Below are 19,864 nucleotides of genomic sequence, written 5' to 3'. Positions count from 1 at the left end.
GAAGAGTGATGTTTACTCTGCAAACATGATCAATCAAGGTTAAAGGAAACCCCTTTGTTTAATGTAATGCTAAAAGAACTCTGATAATTTTCCTCTCAATAGAGAGAAATAACTTTTCTTTATGATGCAGGTGCATAGTAATATGCCTGCCCCTATCTGAAAATGGCTCTATGGTTTCCTCTCCTTTTTTTGCCATCACTTCTGTTCATTAATCAATATCAGTTCCTCTTATTTGCTGCACTGTGAAAAAGCAAAGTAGAAACCAGACGACCAAATTCTAAGGTTAATAACTCTTAAAATTACAGTAAGCTGTAGCCACGGATGGATCTCTACTCCTTGAAGCTTTATGCAACTATTTTAATGCTTGGAAGCGCTCCGTTGGTGGATTTGTGGTCATGTTTCATGTGGTAATGGATGGTGCCACCACATCCGGTCTCTGTGTTCATGAAATGTTGAATAAGTCATGGTTCCTTTGAATATTTCCTACTTTTCATATTTTTAATTGCTATAAAAAGTTATTTTGTCCACATGTTGCTTTTACTCAATTTTTTTTTTTATAAATTTGTTTATTTTTGGCTGCGTTGGGTCTTTGTTGCTGCATGTGAGCTTTCTCTAGTTGCAGCGAGCGGGGCTCCTCTTTGTTGCGGTGCACAGGCTCTAGGCATGCAGTCTTCAGTAGTTGTGGCACGTGGGCTCAGTAGTTGCGGCTCGCAGGCTCTAGAGTGCAGGCTCAGTAGTTGTGGCGCACAGGCTTAGTTGTTCCGTGGCATGTGGGATCTTCCCGGACCAGGGCTTGAACCTGTGTCCCCTGCACTGGCAGGCAGATTCTTAACCACTGCGCCACCAGGAAAGCCCTTACTCAGACTTTTTGATAAGTATTTGCCCAAACCAGTTTAAGTTACTTCTTCTCTGTGTTGACCTGGAAATTAATGACTTCACTAAAACCTTTCAAATTTAAGTTTCTTTCTTAAGGCAGAATGTGTTCTTTTTATAAACACCATCAGTAAACATCTCTATTATAAAGGAGGTATCCTATAGCTAAAACCAAGGGGAAGATATTTTTCTGCAATACTTATTGTTTATGTATTATTACATTAGTTTTGCTTTTTCCGTCTGTAAGCATAATTTCTCTTATGTCTCTCATTACTTACTGTTCTAAAGTAGGCTGTGATATTGTGATTTATAATAAGAAATATGTATCTAATCTTCATCCCTGTTCCTGGCATAGGAATCAGACACCCTTGGAATTTCCTAAGTGATAAGTGTGATTAAGGTGTCTTTTGAGTTTATGTTAATGAGGAGGCTCTTGGAAAGCTAGGTAACCTACGGATTGGGGCTGGTTGCCAGGGGAACCAACCTAGTGATTAAAGAGTTGAAACTTTCAGTCCCCCTCTCCCCACCAGGGCTGGAGATTGAATTCAATCACCAATGGCTAATGATTTAATTAATCATGCCTATGTAATCAAGTTTCCGTAAAATACCAAAAGGACAAGGTTCAGAAAGCTTCTAGGTTGGTGAACATGAGGAGATGGGGAAAGAGTGGTGTGCCCAGAGAGCATGGAAGCTCTGCACCCCTTCCTCATACCTTGCCTTATGAATCTCTTCCATCTGGCTGTTCCTGAGTTAATATCCTCTTATAATAAACTGGTGTTCTAGTAAGTAAAATGTTTCTCTGAGTTATGTGAGCTGCTCTAGCAAATTAATCAAATTCAAGGAGAGGGTCATGGGAACCTCCATTCTAGAGGCGGTAGGTCAGAAGCAAGGTGACAACCTGAATTTGTGCCTGGCATCTGAAGTTGCAGAGGGGGTGGGGGGCACGTGCAGTTTTCTGGGATTGAACCCTTAACTTGTGATATCTGATGCTATCTCCAGATAGTGTCAGAACTGAGTTAATTCCTTGGTGATGTAGGGAAAAAACATACACCTCTGGTGTCCGAATCGGGGAGGCACACATCAGTAACTTACTGCTGCTTCAGGTTGTTTATTTAGTGTGGCAGTATACCAAGTTAAGTAAGAAGAGTTCTACTTCCTGGGACTCTTTCAGATACTATTACAATTGATTGATCCTCATGTGTGAACAAGTTGGTTATTGTGTTGCCTTTTACATATAATTCTTACCGAACTTCTCTCTCTTTTCCTTGGAGACCAGTCCCACATTTCCTCTTAGTAATGTCATATAGAATTTCTGCTTTTGCTTGTTTCATGGCCTAGCTCAGGGGTCAGGAAACTACTGCCAATAGGCCATATTTAGGCCACTACCTGCTTTTTTTATAGCCTGTAAGGCAAGAAAGGTTTTTACAGTTTTAAATGGTTGAAACAAAAATCAAAAGAATAATATGTTGTGATATGTGGCAATCATACAAAATTGAAATTTCATTGTCCACAAATAGTTTTCTTGGGACATAGCCATAGTCTATGGCTGCTTTGTCACCACAATAGCCGAGTTGTGACAGAAACCATATGGCCCACAAAACTTTAAGTATTTACTATATAGCCCTTTACAGAAGTATTTTGCTCACTCCTGGCCTAGCTGATTGTTTACATGTGGTGCTGTTCCTTCTTTTCTCTGTGAGAGATTATACTTAGATGATACTTTCACAAATACAGGTTTTCCTAAACTACAATACCCTCCTATCTGGTTTCTCACAGAGATTACAGCTTTCTTCTGCTCTGAATGTATTAATAATAGATTCCAGTGACCAAATAGTTTAGATCTCTCAATTAAATTAGGAATACCTGATCAAGTCTTGGAACATTATGTTCCCCATATTAACTATCCTTCTTAATCCTATTTTTACATATCCCAAATACTAATATATACCAATTATAAGACAGGGAAATATTTGTAACTGATCAGTTTGTTACTTATTTACCCTACCTCTGTAGTTTCAAACAAAGAGTTAAGCAGTATTAATTTGTAGTGTTGTGGCTGAAACTTTGTCATATTATCTGTCTTTACAAAGGAGAACTAGACCAAAATGCTATATTTAAGCAATCCTCTCAAGTATTAGCAACCAGAAACCACTTTTTTGTTAGATATTTTTTAAATGAACAAAATAGTACTTTAGATACTCCCAAAGCTAAGTGAGGGCTGTATAGGGCAAGAACATCACCCTGACCCTGCTTTAGGGTTATAAGACACTTAAGACCCTTTGGAATTCTTGTAAGTACTGCCACCTACACTTCACTGGAATTGGTTAAGTACCCTCGTAGGGTGATCTATAATTTTTCAAACCAGGACACTTCTAAGAATGCAAGGGGAACTAACTCCCTGAGACCCCAGGACAATAGGCATAAACTGGACTTTCCTGACATAACTGGGATGTATAGTTCCCCTAACATTAGAAAGAGGCAAGCTTCTGCTCTGTTTTAATATGCTACCTCTAATTTATTTGTTTCAAATTGAAGGCAGAGGTAATAATGAACTCAGCCTAGATAAAAAACTGTCGAGGGCTTCCCTGATGGTGCAGTGGTTAAGAATCTGCCTGCCAATGCGGGAAACATGGGTTCGAGCCCTGGTCCAGGAAGATCCCACATGCTGCGGAGCAACTAAGCCCGTGCACCACAACTACTGAGCCTGCGCTCTAGAGCCCGCGAGCCACAACTACTGAAGCCCGCAGGCCTAGAGCCTGTGCTCCGCAACAAGAGAAGCCACCGCAATGAGAAGCCCGCGCACTGCAACGCAGAGTAGCCCCCGCTCGCCGCAACTAGAGAAAGCTCGCGCACAGCAACGAAGACCCAAAGCAGTCAAAAAAAAAAAAAACTAAAAACTGTCGAACTCTCAGATTCTTTCTGAATGTAAACATGAAGTGGCACCCCTAATTATTTCAGTAACTGTGTTTTTCCTTCATAATCGAGAAGCACTATTTACTTTGGTAGTAATGGGGCCATGATATATTAAACTTCTACCCAAATATGTAGATTAAAGGCTTTATATTTACTTTAAATGTTGATCACATACTTAAAACAGATTATTCAATAGTCAAGTAGAAAAATAAGATCCAAAACAAACTTTATTTACATAGGACAATAAGGGTACTAATAACTCAAATATTGAATAATTAAGTTTTGGGTTGACTAGAAGTCCACGATTCACCAAGACTACTTTATGGAAGCAGTATAAAATTACATTTGATATTTTTCTCAGTTCTCTGGCACTCTTCAAGCTTGCAAGGATTCAGAACACTTTAATGATAGCTTGTTGAACAGCAATAAAATGAGATGATGTCCTTAGCAGTCAGTCTCTCACAAAAAAGACGTTATATCCAAGCTCTATCAAAGCCCCAGCCAGTAAGGCCCATAAAGGAATGAAGACATAGGACAGATTCATGGTAGTAAACTGTTCCAGTTTAGCACAGAGTGCAAGGCAGAAGGCTAATTTAAGTAACATTGCAATGAGGTACCAGGCTTTTTTTTTAATATTGTGCGATCCATGTCGAGGGTCAAAGCCAGACTTACATCGCCCAGCCATTTTCACAATCAGCATGACAAGAAGGATAGTATCAAATATCCAGACTGGAATAAATATGAGGAACCAGTTCCAAGGTGCCTTCTCATCCAGTTTCAACACCAACATGATCAAGAAGAGTAATGTGAAAAGCCAGGTGAGTAGTACTCTCTGAGCCAAGGACATTCTCATTTAAACAGTTTAAAGAGGCTGTTGCAGAGTCGAAAGAAGGGAAATATACCCTAAGAGAAGGAAAAAAAGTCAAGATTGTTTTGATACCAGAAAAAAAAATTTCTATTCCTGGTTTACAAAGCTGGCTCTTTCCCACTCACAGATTTCCTAATTTTGAAAACATTCTACCAGTCTTACTTTCATCATCTATAAAACCTGTAGCCATCTTTGACAACATATCCATCACCCCTTGTAGCTGTGACAAAATACAATTTTTAGTATATCCACTGGGTGTAAGCTCTATTCAAAATGTCTCAAGAACAGTCTGCTCCTTTTCATTGCTGTCACACAAGTCCAGACACTCATGATCTTTTTCCTGCACCTAAGAGATGTTCTTAACCTCTTTTTGTACACTTGCACACCTATTCATTTTCATTCAATTTCAAGGAATACTAAGAAAAAGCATTCAAAATCAAAGTGAAAAAGGAAGGGGTGGTATCAAGCCAAGAGAGGAGAGTATTAGTAAGAAGGAAACAGTTAATAAAAAATTAAGACATTAAGTAGAATTATGATTTTAAAGAGGTCATTGGGTTAAATAATATAGAACACATTGATAACACTGGATTTTCACATAGCTTAATCTATGGGTCTTGGATTTTTTAAATCAAATTTTCTCAAAGGTCTTACAAATACCTGTTTTCTTAGTCTAAAAATTTGTTTTTTAATAATACTTATATTTGTGGTTTGTGGTATCGATCATGCTTTTTTATTACTTGCTATCCAATAATCAAAACCACTTTAAAAACTTTTGATGTTTTGTGATTTAATTGGGGCTATTTCTTATAGTCCTATTTTGTCTTACTGATCTATATTTCTGTTTTGTACTAGTACTGTATGACTGTTACTGGATATGTTCTAATATCTGAGAGGTCTAGTACCTATTTACCATTTTCTTTTCCAGAATATTTTCTACTATTTTGACCTTCCATGTTTTTCAATGCTAAAATCACTAATTCTTAAAAACTTGGAATTTTGATAGGAATGCATTCATCTATAATACTTAGGTATAAGCACTTATTTAATCTTCACATATAAGTTTACAGTATGTTCCATACTTACTCAAGTTTTTTTATCAACCTTGTGACCATTTGGAAAAGGGTAAATAGAATGGGAAATCAGAAGCCAGGCTGCACGAAGTTGGGTGAGGAGTTAACAGAAGATAATGAAATGCAAAGTTGACAACATTTTATTCCTTTGAAGCATTTGGAGAAAAGAAGATGAAAGGTCAGACATACAATGAGGATGACAAAGGAAGGATCAAGAAGAAATTTTCAGTAAAGGAGGAATCTAAGTATGATTATAAACAGAGGGAAATAAGCCACTGGGCAGTGACAGACTGAGGATGAGAGAGGACACTTGATGGCAACAGGAAAAGATCAGAAGGTAATGGGGATGGTAACAAAAGCATGGGTGATAGGAGTAAAAATGCAGGAAGATAAGAAACAGGGAAAAGGTGAGGAAACTGGCTAGATAAATCAAATGCCCTAGACTATCATGTTTAAGTAATTATATTTTAGAACTAACTTTGATTGCTACATCTCTACTACTTCAAACAGTGGGTGGCTGTCATGGTGCAAGAGTATATATCTGTTTTATTTCAATAGTGACCTATGAGTCTCCTAGCTCCCTTCTTTCCCTTATACCCATCTGCCTGCACTCAACTTGTTTACTTGGCTGGCAGATACTTCATACTGCAGTATGAAAAACAGATGCTTTTGCTCCCAGGAAGGCATTTTCCGTGCTGGTCTCCTTTCCCGGCTAGAGGCTGCCATAGTGGAATGTGGGACTGACTTTGGAAGAAGAGGTGGAGAGGTACATACTGATTAGTAACTACAGATGGGTTTCACACTGAATTTGCTCAATTCCCATTTCCAATCGATCTGGCCATTTTTATGGACTTTTAAAAGGTTTACGATAATACAGTTGCTTCAACGTAACTTTTCCATCAGCCAGCCACTGGATGAGTCAAGCTTCATTTTTTCTGTAAAGAACTGAGTAGCAATTGGTCATAGGAAGGGAGCTGCATTCAACACAGGTACTTGAAGACTGGAGGTGAAAAGGCTGCAAAGAACACAGTCTTGTGGCTACAAGTTCTATTATGTGGGATGCAACAAACTTTTGTATGCACTTTTACTAAAATGCCCTCGATTGGGAAGCACTCTGTTGATATTTAAATGACACGTGAAGGATTATGGATGCTGGGATTCAGTGATGACCTACAACTCCGATTTCATTAATTTATTAATAAATCTCCGTTAACTTATTATATTTGTTTCCTACTAGTACTCTTCTTTCTTCTTAAAGAAGGGCGGTGGGGTGGGGGGCAGGGTGGAGGGAGCTGCATACTCCAAAACAAAAATTTGTTCAACTAAAGTATTTCTCATTTGAGGTGGTTATTTCTTGCACCTGCAAGATAGTTAAGTATATGCTTCCTTATCCATTGTTAAAACCTGCGCTTCCCCTAAATGGCAATCTAAAGGCCCCTGCCCACAGTTCAGCGTCTCGGTACCAGGTGTGTGGACTCGATCATTTGTCCATGGTGCTTGCCACACCATCTCCCATTTCCCTTCTCTCGCGACTGCCAGTACACTTCCCAGTGAACTCGCCCCATCCCGAAGACAGTTTTGCTTCATGGGCCCCCAATACAGAACTATTCTAAACAATGAGTCACTTTCTAAAGGTTCCTGCTGCAACAGCCTTGGCCAACCTGACCATCCTTCAAAGGAACAGCGTTCTGCTTACACTTACCTGATTTTCGGGCCTACTTGTCTCAGAACTTCAGGGCGTTCCTAAACTATCCTTGCCCTTCGTCTTCGAATGCCGATGGTCCGCCAGCGGTGCCCTATCCGGACTCCCCCCATTCTGCACTGTGGGACCAGTACATTCTGGAGTTGAACGCAGTTCTTGTACGATATGATCCACAATGCAAACAGAATCCTGGTGCCAAGAGGTGTATGTGCGTTTGGGACCGGGAGTGTGAGGGGGTGAGGGGATGAGGGGCGGCGACACGGCCCACGGAAGCATCGGGAGGCCAGGGCACCGGGGGGTGGGAGGCGCGGGGGGCGAGTGCACTTCGGAGGATGCCGGCTCGTTGGAGCCCCGGACTCACCTGGCAGCGCCGCTGGCTGGAGAGCGCAGAGGGGCGCGAAGATTAGGAAATTCGCCAGTTTGGATCCTTGGCCTTTTCCACGCTTTTTCCCCCATTAAATCCAGAACCCGTCACATGATAATCAAGAAGAAGATCTCAGTTCCGCCTCTCCCAACAACCACAGTGGAAGCGCTCTCAGGTCTACCTCGGGGCCGCGCCCACATCCGGGGCAGGGTCTCACCGCCCTGGGCCTACCCTATAGGTAGAGAGAACGCCAATCTGGGTTCAGAGGCCCCCTTCCCTGCGGTAATTGGGCCATTTGGCCGCCAGTGCAAACCAACCGACTTTTCCGTGCGACCGGGTTTGTCAAAAAGGCGGCAATAAAAAAAGCCAGTAGGCCCGCCTCTCTACCGCTACGGGCTAGGAGGAAAGTCAGTCTAAGCATAGCCGGGAGTGTCCGTGGTTCCATTGGGTCCACAGATGCCAATCAGACTTGCCAGCGTTGGGCCCCGCCTCCGCGGGGCGCCCCGCCCCTCCTCTCGCTCTCCCAGTCAGCGCGCGGAGACTGCAGGCTCCGGCGCAAAATCCTGCGGGAGAGGGGGTGGGGCGACGGTTCTGGAGGTAGCGCGCCGGAGGGTTGCTTCGTTGTGGCTCGTCAGGCTCCCGTGGCGGCGGCGGCGTTTGCCTCGGTGTCTCCCGCGCGCACTCCAGCCGCCTCCTAGCGGCGCGGCGCCCTTTCCTACGGTAAGAGCTGGCATCACCTCCGCGCTGAGGCGGGCCGCGTGGAGGTCGTTGGGTTCTGACAGAAGCGGAGGATGAAGCTGGACGAGGGAGGAGAAGAGCGGCGGGTGGGATGGAGGTGGGGGGTCTGGGGGCAACGCGTCGTCCTCCCCGCCCGTGACTTCCTCGGCAGCCGCCGGCACCTGCGCTCCGGGATACTATCATTTGGCCGGTGGCGGAGGCTCAGCCTCCCTCCTCCCGAACCCGCGCTGTCCTCGAGCCTTGATGGTGATGGGCCGAAGCCCAGCGCCGCCTCCCGCCCCTCCGTTCCCTCCCAAGGCCCCTCTCCTTCGCTTCCTTCCCCTAGCGCTCTGTTTGGGGCGCGTCGGGTCCTGGAGGGAGTGCGGGGTCATCGGGTGGCCGAGCAGGGGTCGGCGGGGAGCGGCCAGCTAGCAGCCGGAGGAGCGGGCTCGGGAGGAGGGGGCGACTCTGCGCGCGCTGGACGCCGACTGGAGGGGGTCGCTGCCCTGCTCCCACTGAGCGGGCAACAGTTTAGTTTTCTGATTCCAGCACTGACTGCGGAGCTGGCGCTGAAATCCTTGGCATGGGCCTTAAAGGGATATTTCTTGTCTGGAAACAATGCCGCGGTCCATCAGCGTGCTTCACCTTTTCTTATTTTTATCTGCCTGATGTTGACAGCCAGTGTTCTGGTATTGTTCCTTCGAGTCATGGCTTTCTAAAGCAACACCTCCTTGTAGAACTTCAGAGATTATTCTGTCACTAATCTGTCACCCTTTTAATTTTTAGCCTGGCCAAAAAAAAAATAAAAAAAAAAGAAGGACCTGCTTTATAACAACATATACTGTCTAGGGAAGTACAGAATCTGAAACAGTTTATTAATCTCTGTATCTACATACCAAGTAATTTTAAAATTCGTGGTCAATGTGTTAGGTATTTTGTTATTAACACTTGCTCACTTTGTGAATGGTATATTCTGCTTACTTTGAGATTAGTTTGTTATTTATGGTACTTTGATTTTATAGCTTTTGGTTAGCTTTAGCCAACTAGGCATTTGAAGATTTTTCTTTTTTTTCCCCCTTTGAGACTGTGGCTATAGCCTTAGTGTTTGCTCTTGTTTCTAGGGATAATGTATTTTTTAAAACTTTTTTTCTCCAAAACTGGGCTTTTTCGTAGATTTTTAAAATTTTAAGGGGAAATTCTGATAATTTGGAAACTAGGCACTTTAGCCTAAAGAGCCATAAAATAGCATAACACTATAAAATCCTAACTTTTTGGAGTAAGGGTTGCTAAGTTTAAGGAAATGGGTATCCTCTGTCAGGTGTAGTGGCTTAGCCTCTAGATTCCAGACGAATATGGAGGTGTGGGGAGAATGAGCCATGCCTGAGACCAGACACAGGTGGTTCGAGGAGTGTTTTCTTGCAGGGGAAATAGCCTGCCTCCCACACAGGTTAGTTGTCTTCCTGCATCAGGTAGTATTAAGTTAGGTGGTAGTAAAGTAGGAAGTGTCTGTGTTCCAATTTTCAAACTTGCTGGTAGGGCTTGAAAATGTGGTGAGCAAATAAAATATAGTATACGGTGGGGGCACTCTTGCATAGTGAAGCCTCCAAGAATAAACTTTTTTTGAGTCCAAACTGGCACTGGACAGTTGGCCCTAAAAGTCAAGTAAGCCACCTGAGCAGTTTTTAAAACATGTACCTTTTTGGCTAGTCCATTTCATTCAAAATTGCAAGGAAATTTTTTTTTTAAGTTTTTATTGGAATATAGTTGATTTGCAGTGTTGTGTTAGTTTCAGGTGTACAGCAAAGTGAATCAGTTATACATATATCCACTCTTTTTTAGATTCTTTTCCCATATAGACCATTACAGAGTATTGAGTAGAGTTCCCTGTGGTACATAATAGGTCCTTATTAGTTATCTATTTTATATATAGTAGTGTGTATATGTCAATCCCAATCTTCCAATATACACCCCCCCACCCCCCTGGTAACCATAAGTTTGTTTTCTACATCTGTAACTCTGTTTCTCTTTTGTAGATAGGTTCATTTGTACCCTTTCTTAAGATTCCACATATAAGCGATATCATGTGATATTTGTCTTTCTTTGTCTGACTTAACTTCACTAAGTACGATAATCTCTAGGTCCATCCATGTCGCTGCAAATGGCATTACTTCATTCTTTATTATGGCTGAGTAATATCAAAATTATAAGGAATTTGTATTGAAAAAGGCTACACTAGACTGAGCCAAAGAAAATTTAGGGTAGCATGTAGGAAAAGATTAGGATTGTCTACGTTACCTCATTTAATCCTTTTAATCCTAGGAGGTAGCTACTGTGATTACTGTCATCCCATGAGTTAATGTAGGTTAACTCATGTGTTCAAGATTTCTCAGCTAATAAGTTGGTGGAGGTGGAATTCACATCTAATCAATCTGAATACAAAGCCTGTATTCCAAGCTGTTGTGCTTTCCCATCACAGTAAAAATGGCTTTGTAGAGATTTGGTTGAAGGAGACTAATCAATGGAAAATAATGCTGCAAAACCATAAACTGAATATTCAGTAACACTTTGAGATCATTGTATAATAGGCCCTGTTGAGTGTTGCTGGGATGTAAGGATGGAGTCACCTTCCCTGTCTTTGAGGAACATCCCTTTAGAGGGAGAGAGAGATATTTGAACGAATAATGGTAACACAATGCAATATATACTATAAGAGCGTGCCGTAGAGTGTGTGGTTTCATGGAAAGAGAATTCAGTTGAATTTCAGACAGACCAGCGTTTGAATTCCTGTTTTGCTTTGTGACCTTGAACATGATACCAAACCTTTTTCATCTTTAGTTTCCTTATCTGTTAAGTGGAGAGAATAATGCTTCAAAGGGGAGTATTAGTATTAAACAAAATACGTAAAGTATTGTCACATTGGTAAGCCCTGAATAAAGAAGAAGGAACAAATAAATTGAACAGAGTTGAGAAGGGGTTGGAGGTTTAGCAGGGAGCTATCTTTGGAACCTAAAAGTGTGACTGATAATTTTGATTAGTGGGGAGGGAAGGCATCAAACACAGAACACACAGAACTGGAGGCAGGAGAACCGGAATATGGATTGTTGAGGGAATGGCGAGTAATTGTGGCTCTGTATAGAAAGTATTTTTGAAGGCCAAATTTAAATGATAATTGTATAGAAATGTGGCTGGGCAATTTTAGTGGTTATAAATTACATACTTAGATACTGAAATTATAGGAATAGCTTAAGAGTTTGTGCATTGTTACATTTTTATTTAATATTTACCTTTGAATACTTATTTTCCCTACTGTCAGTTAAAACTTCATTTCCAAACATGTTCAGGCAAGCAACTATTTCATTATTTCATTGGGATACTTCATTCTAAGCTGTAAAAGAAGAGTAAGGCAATTGCACCAAATTTGTGGGATGTATTTTGGGATTATTTAAAAAAGAAGAAGAATCTTGGGAATTCCCTGGAGGTCCAATGGTTAGGACTCTGCGCTTCCACTGCAGGGGCCCTGGGTTCAATCCCTAGTTGAGAACTAAGATCTGCAGGACGCATGGCTTGGCCAAAAAAATAAAAATAAAGATAAAATAAAGTAAGGTAAAGTAAAGAAAAAGAGTCTTAGGTGATTGATTGCCTTCCCTTAACCACCCCCCCTTACCTACTCTGTTGCCACATAGAGTCAATATTGCAAACTACCCTTTGCATATGTATACCCTTTGACTGTCTTTTCTGAACTGAAACTTGAGATGTGACTGTTGGACAGAATGTTTTAAATTGGGACTGTACTTGAAAAATCTGAGAAAAAGTCCCATGGTTATGTCTTCCCCTCAGGTTAGCACAGAACCGTAAATACTCACATTGGATTTATCTATTTATTTATTTATTTTTAACATCTTTATTGGAATATAATTGCTTTACAATGTTTCATTAGTTTCTGCTGTATAACAAAGTGAATCGGCTATACGTATACATATATTGCCATATCTCCTCCCTCTTGCGTTTCCCTCCCACCCTCCCTATCCCACCCCTCTAGGTGGTCACAAAGCACCAAGCTGATCTCCCTGTGCTATGCAGCTGCTTCCCACTAGCTATCTGTTTTACATTTGGTACTGTGCATATGTCAGTGCTACTCTTTCACTTTGTCCCAGCTTACCCTTCCCCCTCCCCATGTCCTCAAGTCCATTCTCTACGTTTGCGTCTTTATTCCTGTCCTGCCCTTAGGTTCATCAGAACCATTTTTTTTTAGATTCCATATATATCACATTGGATTTATAAATGTGTATCACTTTATAACCAGAATCATATGACTAAGTTGAAAATATTAAATGACATTTAGGAAAGCTGCATTTTTAGTCCAACTTGTTAGCTTCATGTAAATTGCTAAAATGACACAAAATAATAGAGGTGAGTTTTCAAATGAGAAAAAAAAATTGCTTCCTAGAACAGGTAATTTTAGAGGACTAGGAAAGAAAATATGCTGGACTTCATTTTGAACAGGAACTGAAGCAGGAAATGGCCGTGGCTGAACCACAACCTGATAATAATCGTAACATGATTAAATTTGACATTTAATGAGAGGAAGTAAAGGCAAAAAAGTGTACTGTATGCAGCTTTCCAGTTTCAGAAACAGTAGGGGAAGGGACTATTAAAAGTGTATCTACAGAAAGTTTGAAGACATGTAGTAGGCATACATGTTTGTTGCATGAATGAAAGCACCTTAGTCGTATATTCAGTAAAAGGTCTCTTACGGTAACAAAAAGCTTATGAAAGTTACGTGGCACAAGTTTTGGTGCTCTACAGACCTAGGTTCAAGTTTCAATTCTACAGTCCACCAGTTTTCTAACTTTGGGCTCATTATGTAATCTTTTTAAATTTTATTTATTTATTATTTTTGGCTGCGTTGGGTCTTTGTTGCTGCGCACTGGGCTACTCTTTGTTGTGGTGCGTGGGCTTCTCATTGCGGTGGCTTTTCTTGTTGAGGAGCATGGGCTCTAGGCGCGTGGGCTTCAGTAGTTGTGGCACACAGGCTTCAGTAGTTCTGGCTCTTGGGCTCTAGAGGGCAAGCTCAGTAGTTGTGGCTCGCGGGCTCTAGCGCGCAGGCTCAGTAGGTGTGGCGCACGGGCTTAGTTGCTCTGCGGCATGTGGGATCTTCCCGGACCAGGGCTCGAACCCGTGTCCCCTGCATTGGCAGGCGGATTCTTAACCATTGCGCCACCAGGGAGGCCCCTCATTATGTAATCTTTTTGATGTTCAGTTTTATTTAATCATAAAATGGGGATATCTACTTTGCAAGATTTTGAAAACTAAATGAGCTAATATATGTGAAGCACTTGATTCATTGCCTGGCTTATAAGACTTGCTCAAAAAAAAAAAAGGTTGCTGGAATTGTTCAACTAAGTTGAACAGGTATACTTTTTAAAAAATACAATTCTCAAATAGAGTAAGGAAAGGCAGAAAATGGCAAAGAAAGAAAACCTTAAAAGGAGGCAATGGATGTTATATAGGTAACAGGGAGTGTTGAATAAAGAATTGAATCATTGCAGCCACATACAACAAAAAAAGGGAAAAGATAGGGAGAGAGCTTCACATTCTCAAATTGTTTTCTGAAGAAAGGAGGTCAGACTCATTAAACCAAATAGAGCAAATAAATGGGGTTTTGCTCTTCTAAATGACAGTAAAAAGATCACTGAAATTGGGTCTCTTGTACTGTGAATTAAGTATATGGGGAAAGGGACTTATCTTCTCAACTCTTTTAACTACCTTCTTACTCCTCAAGTTCTTTTAACAGAGAAAAGCCATTGTGCAGTTAATTGTACAGTTATAGAGAAGGCTTTAATTGCAGGTAATCCTGGTAGATAGAGCAGTTTAATTTACACAGATTCCCTAAATGTTGATTCTATGTATTATCACATTGCCTACCAATCTACCTTTTGGTCACTGAATGTCTAAATGTACCATATGTTGAAAAATTAAACATATCTTCTTGTTCTCCTCTTGCATTTCCTGTTCTAATGAATGGTTCTTCTGATGTTCAAGCCAAGAATCATGGAACATCCTTACTCTTTTACTCCCCATACCTTTCATGTACAGTCCATCACTGCGTCTGGTTATTCTCTCTACTAGTTATCTATCTTTTAATCATGCCCTATCCCAACACCTATCCCAAGTCAAAATAAAAATGCTCATTGCCCACAACTAGAGAAAGCCCGCGTGCAGCAACGAAGACCCAATGCAGCCAAAGAAAAAATTAAATTAATAAATAAATAAATTTTAAAAATGCTCATTGCCACTGACTTATTTCATGCCCTCATCATTTCATTATTGTCACTAGTCTCTACTTTTTTTTTCGGCGGTGCAGCATATGGGATCTTAGTTCCCGCACCAGGGATGGAATGTGTGCCCCCTGCAGTGGAAGCATAGAGTCTTAACCACTGGCCCTTCAGGGAAGTCCCAGGTCTCTTTACTTTTAATTTAGCCTTGTACTAACCAGTTCTCTACACAGCTTCCTTCCAGAATGATTTTGTTGAAATACTAACATAACCATATCAAACTTATATATCCGTAGTGCCTGCACATGATAGTTAATAAATACTTGATCTCTCCATGTACCTTAAACTTAAGACAATATTAAATGACTTGCATACTTATGCCTGGAGTTTTCTTTATGGGAAAGATTTTAACTACAAATTCAATTTCTTTAATAGACAAAGGGTTTTTTATTTATTTCTTTTTGAGTGAGCAGCTATCATTTGTATCTTTCAAGGTATTTGTCAATATAATCTAAGTTGTTAAATTCATGGGCATAAAATTGTTCATAATATTCCTTTATTATCTTTTTAATATCTGTAAGATTTGTAGCAATGTCCCCTTTCTCATTCCTGACTGTAAATTTGTGTATTTTCTCATTTTTTTCCTGTTCAGTCTGACAAGAAGTTTGTCTGTTTTATTGATATTCTCAAAGAACCAGGTTTTGGTTTTCTTTATTGATTTTGTGTTCTCAATTTCAATGATTTCTATTCTTTATTATTTCTATTTTGCTATTTACTTTGCATTTTATTTGCTTGTGATTTGCTAGAATCTTAAAATGTAAACTTAATTTGTTAATTTATTGTCTTCTAGTATAAATGTTTAATGCTATAAAATTCCCTTCTAAATAGTGCTTTGGTGGGATCTCACAAGTGTTGATATGTCGTGTTCACATTTTTGTTCAATTCAAAAATCCTTGCTGATTTTGTGATTTCTTTGTTGACTCTATTGGTTATTTAAAGGTATGTACACAAGTCTTCCAATATTTGGGGATTTTTCAGATGTTGATTTCTGATTTAATTTCAGTGTGGTCAGAGAACATACGTTGTGTGATTTGAATCGTTTTGAATTTATTGAGACTTGTTTTATGGCCCAGAGTATAGTCTCTCTTGGTAAATGATTCATGTGCACTTGAAAAGAATGTTGGGTGGAGTGTTCTATAAATGTCAGATTAAGTTGATTGATAGAGTTTTTCAGATCTTCTCTATCCTTACATATTTTATGTCTGCTCGTTCTCTCAATTTTTTAAAATAATTTTATTTATTTATTTATTTATGGCTGTGTCAGGTCTGAGTCGTGGCACGTGGGATCTTTTTTGCGGCAGGCGGCCTCCTCTCTAGTTGTGGTGTGTTCCATAACGTGCGGGCTCAGTAGTTGCGGTGCACAGGCTCTGTAGTTGTGGCGCACAGGCTCCAGAGCGTGTGGGCTCTGTAGTTGTGACACGCAGGCTCAGTAGTTGCAGCGCATGGGCTTAGTTGCCCTGCGGCATGTGGGATCTTAGTTCCCTGACCAGGGATTGAACCTGCGCCCCCTGCATTGGAAGCACAGAGTCTTAACCACTGGACCACCAGGGAAGTCCTGCAAGTGTTAAATTAGACCATTGATGCTAACAACTTAAAACTATGATCTTAAAAGAAAATTCAGTTTAATACAAAGAAACTCAAGAAGAAAATCTCAGGACCCTTGATCAGAAGTTTTGATGCCTGTCATACTACTCTGGTGTACACAAAGGTTCAAGTAAGGCTGAGAAAGAAGAATTGTTTCCTTTTCCCTTTGAAGACATGATCCAAGAAATAGAGGAATTGCACATTCTATAGCAACTAGCTATCCATCCATACACTGCCAATAAATGACCCCTTACGTTAGTAACTAACCACGTTTTAAAAGCCTTGGCCAATGTTACAAAAACAGAACATTTAGAGTAATATTTACGAATACAAGCATAATTGTTTTTTTTGCCTTCTCTAAATAATAATCTTTGAAATGCTAAAAGTGAGTTCCAGCTGTGGTTATTTTCTGGTGTGGGGAGCTGCAGGTGCACATGGGATGGTCTCTTGATTTACCTTCTCAAAGTATTCTTTGGAAGCCGTCGGATGGGGCTTGATTGTAGGAGAATCTGGTGTCCAGTTGGCTGGGAAGACTTCTCCGTGGGTTTCCACAAACTAAAATGCCTTCACCAAGCGGAGGGTCTCTTCCATGCTTCAGCCCACTGGGAGATCATTGACGCTCAAATGCTTGATGACTCGTTGGGGTCAATTATGAAGAGACGTCGTAGTGCAAGGCCGGGACCTGCTAAAAGCACACCGTAGTCTCGGGAAGTCTGTTTAGTCAAATCTGACAAGAGGGTGATTTGTATGTGGCCTAAACCGCCATTCTTCCTTGGTGTGTTTATCCAGGCCAGGTGGGCGAAGTGGGAATCCACTGACACTGTAACGATTTCACAGTTCACATCGTGAAATTCATTTGCTTTGTCACTGAAAGCAATAATTTCTGTAGGACACACAAAGGTGAAATCCAAAGGATAGAAGAAGAGCCCTAAATATTTCCCCTTAAAGTCATCAAGGCTTATTTCTTTGAACTCTCCATTGACAACAGCTGTACCCTTAAAATAGGGCACATGCTGGGTGACGGCAGGGGCATGGTATGAGGAACTGGTGCTAAAGGCGAATTTTGCTTGACCAGAGCCAGACACAATGCATTTGTCAAGCATGTTCTTCAAGAAGCAGCAGGCCTAAGGGATGCAGCAGAAATGCCCCAAGGAATGGGACTCACATGTTGGACAAGCGAAGTCCGGAGCAACCTTCCTGCCATGGCCGCCATCTTCAGGGTGCACGGGACCTGTGGGGCAGACGGAGAAGCAGAGAGTTGAAAAAATATTTTTTGACTTTATTTTTGAAATATATTTTTGCTGGGTATAGAATTTTAGATTGACACTTTTTTTCTTTCAGGACTTTTTTTTTTTTTTTTTTTCCCATCTCCCCTTGCCTGGAGCAATCTATCATTGGTTTGGAGTATGTTGTTTCTTTCATTTTTTTTTTTAAATTAATTAATTAATTTATTTTTGGCTGTGTTGGGTCTTTGTTTCTGTGTGAGGGCTTTCTCTAGTTGCGGCAAGCGGGGGCCACTCTTCATTGCGGTGCGCAGGCCTCTCACCATCGCGGCCTCTCCCGTTGCGGAGCACAGGCTCCAGACGCGCAGGCTCAGTAGTTGTGGCTCACGGGCCTAGTTGCTCTGCGGCATGTGGGATCTTCCCAGACCAGGGCTCGAACCCGTGTCCCCTGCATTGGCAGGCAGACTCTCAACCACTGCGCCACCAGGGAAGCCCCCTTTCAGGACTTTAATGATACTGCACTACTGTCTTCTCATTGCATTTTTCCAATATGAAATCTACTGTTATCCTTATTTCTTTATATTGAAAGTGGTTTTTTTTTTCCCCCTGCCTGCTTTTTAAGATGATCTCTTTACCATTGGTTTTAAGCACTTTTATTATGATGTGCCTACAATGTGTTTTATGCTTCTTATGCTTGGGGTTTGTTGAGCTTCTTGGTTTGTTGATTTACCATTTTCATCAGATGTAGAAAAAATTTGTCCATTATTTCTTCAAATAGTTTTTCTGTTTCTTCACTCTCTCCTCTCATTCTGGTACTCCAGTTACGCATATATTATGCCACTTGATATTGTCCCACAGGTAACTGATGCTTTGTTCATTTTTTTAAAATCTTTTTTTCACTCCTTGTTTCAACTTGGATAATGTCTCCTGCTCTGTCCTCAAGATTAGTAATCTTTTCTTCTTTTCAGTTTCTGATCTGCTGTTATCTCATCCAGTGTATTTTTCTTTTTAGACATTTTATTTTTCATTTCTGTAAGTTTGATTTGAATTTTGTCTGTATCTTACATATTTCTCCTTTACATGTTCAATCTTTCTTCTGTCTTTTTTAAAAAAATATTTATTTATTTATTTATCTGGTTGCGCCCGGTCTTGGTTGTGGCAGGCAGGCTCCTTAGTTGCGGCTCGCTGGCTTCTTAGTTGCAGCACATGGGCTTTTTAGTTGTGGCATGCAAACTCTTAGTCGTGGCATGTATGTGGGATCTAGTTCCCTGACCAAGGATTGAACCCGGGCCCCCTGCATTGGGAGCATGGAGTCTTATCCACTGTGCCACCAGGGAAGTCCCTCTTCTCCTTTCTTGAATACTGTTGAACTTTGAATGATGTGGGCGTTAGGGGTGCTGACCGTTCACACAGTCGAAAATCTGTGTGTAACTTTATAGTTGGCCCTCCACATCCCCGGTTCTGCATCTGCAGATTCAACCAATCATAGATCATGTAGTACTGTAGTATGTTTTTATTTTTTTAAAAATCTGTGAATAAGTGGAACTGCACAGTTCAGACTGTTGTTCAAGGGTCAGCTGTATATGTAGAGTCTATACTAGCTGAGTTTTCAAAAGTTTGTGGTAAAAAATACATAACAAAATTTACCATCTTAATAATTTTTTAAGTATATAGTTCAGTAGTGTTAATTACATTAATATTGTTGTGAAACAGCTCTCCAGAACTTCTTCATCTTGCAAATCTGAAACTCTGTATCCGTTCAACAACAACTACTCTTTACTCCTTCCCCCATTCCCTGGAAGACATTCTTCTGTTTTCTGTCTCTATGAATTCAACTATGCTAGGTACCTCAAATAAATGGAATAATACAGCCTTGGTCTTTTTGTGACTGGCTTATTTCACTTAGTGTAATATCCTCAAGATTCATCCATGTTGTGGCATGTGGCAGGATTTCCTTTAAGGCTGAATAATATTCTATTGTATAATTTTCTTTATTCATTCACCCATTGGTGGACATGTGGGTTACTTTAATCTCTTTGCTATTGTGAATAGTGCTTCTGTGAACATGGGTATGCAGATATGTCTGCAAGACCATGCTTTCACTCCTTTTGGGTATATACCCAGAAGTGAGATTGCTGGATCATATTGTAGTTCTATTTTCAATTTTTTGAGAAGCTTCCGTATTATTTTCTGTAGAGATTGCACCACTTCACCA

At 40.8% G+C, this 19,864-nt stretch overlaps 2 protein-coding genes and 1 pseudogene across 3 annotated transcripts in view; 1 reads left to right on the top strand and 2 right to left on the bottom strand.

Annotated features, from left to right (window-relative positions):
• Positions 1 to 3,995: 3,995 nt before the first annotated feature.
• TMEM60 (transmembrane protein 60) lies at positions 3,996 to 8,070 on the bottom strand. 2 transcript variants are annotated; one of them, XM_036862758.1, is made up of 3 exons: positions 7,788 to 8,070; positions 7,427 to 7,615; positions 3,996 to 4,689 (listed from the first exon to the last, which is right to left on the bottom strand). In XM_036862758.1, the coding sequence occupies exon 3, from the start codon at positions 4,637 to 4,639 to the stop codon at positions 4,238 to 4,240; it is 402 nt and encodes a 133-aa protein (XP_036718653.1). In that variant the 5' UTR covers positions 4,640 to 4,689; positions 7,427 to 7,615; positions 7,788 to 8,070; the 3' UTR covers positions 3,996 to 4,237. The 2 variants fall into 2 exon arrangements, with proteins under 2 accessions (XP_036718653.1, XP_036718652.1); XM_036862757.1 differs by lacking the exon at positions 7,427 to 7,615 and having other exon boundaries at positions 7,788 to 8,065.
• A 310-nt stretch (positions 8,071 to 8,380) lies between these two features.
• The window catches only part of PHTF2 (putative homeodomain transcription factor 2), a 154,281-nt gene continuing 142,797 nt past the window's right edge, over positions 8,381 to 19,864 (top strand). Inside the window, 1 exon segment of the mRNA XM_036863228.1 lies at positions 8,381 to 8,510. The gene's annotated coding sequence lies outside the window, so the exon portion shown is untranslated.
• On the bottom strand, positions 16,498 to 17,652 carry LOC118900682 (annotated as a pseudogene).

Source organism: Balaenoptera musculus, chromosome 9 (assembly GCF_009873245.2).
Source record: "Balaenoptera musculus isolate JJ_BM4_2016_0621 chromosome 9, mBalMus1.pri.v3, whole genome shotgun sequence".
In the NCBI taxonomy this organism is placed as follows: Eukaryota; Metazoa; Chordata; class Mammalia; order Artiodactyla; family Balaenopteridae; genus Balaenoptera; species Balaenoptera musculus.
This window is presented reverse-complemented; position numbering and strand designations above follow the sequence as displayed.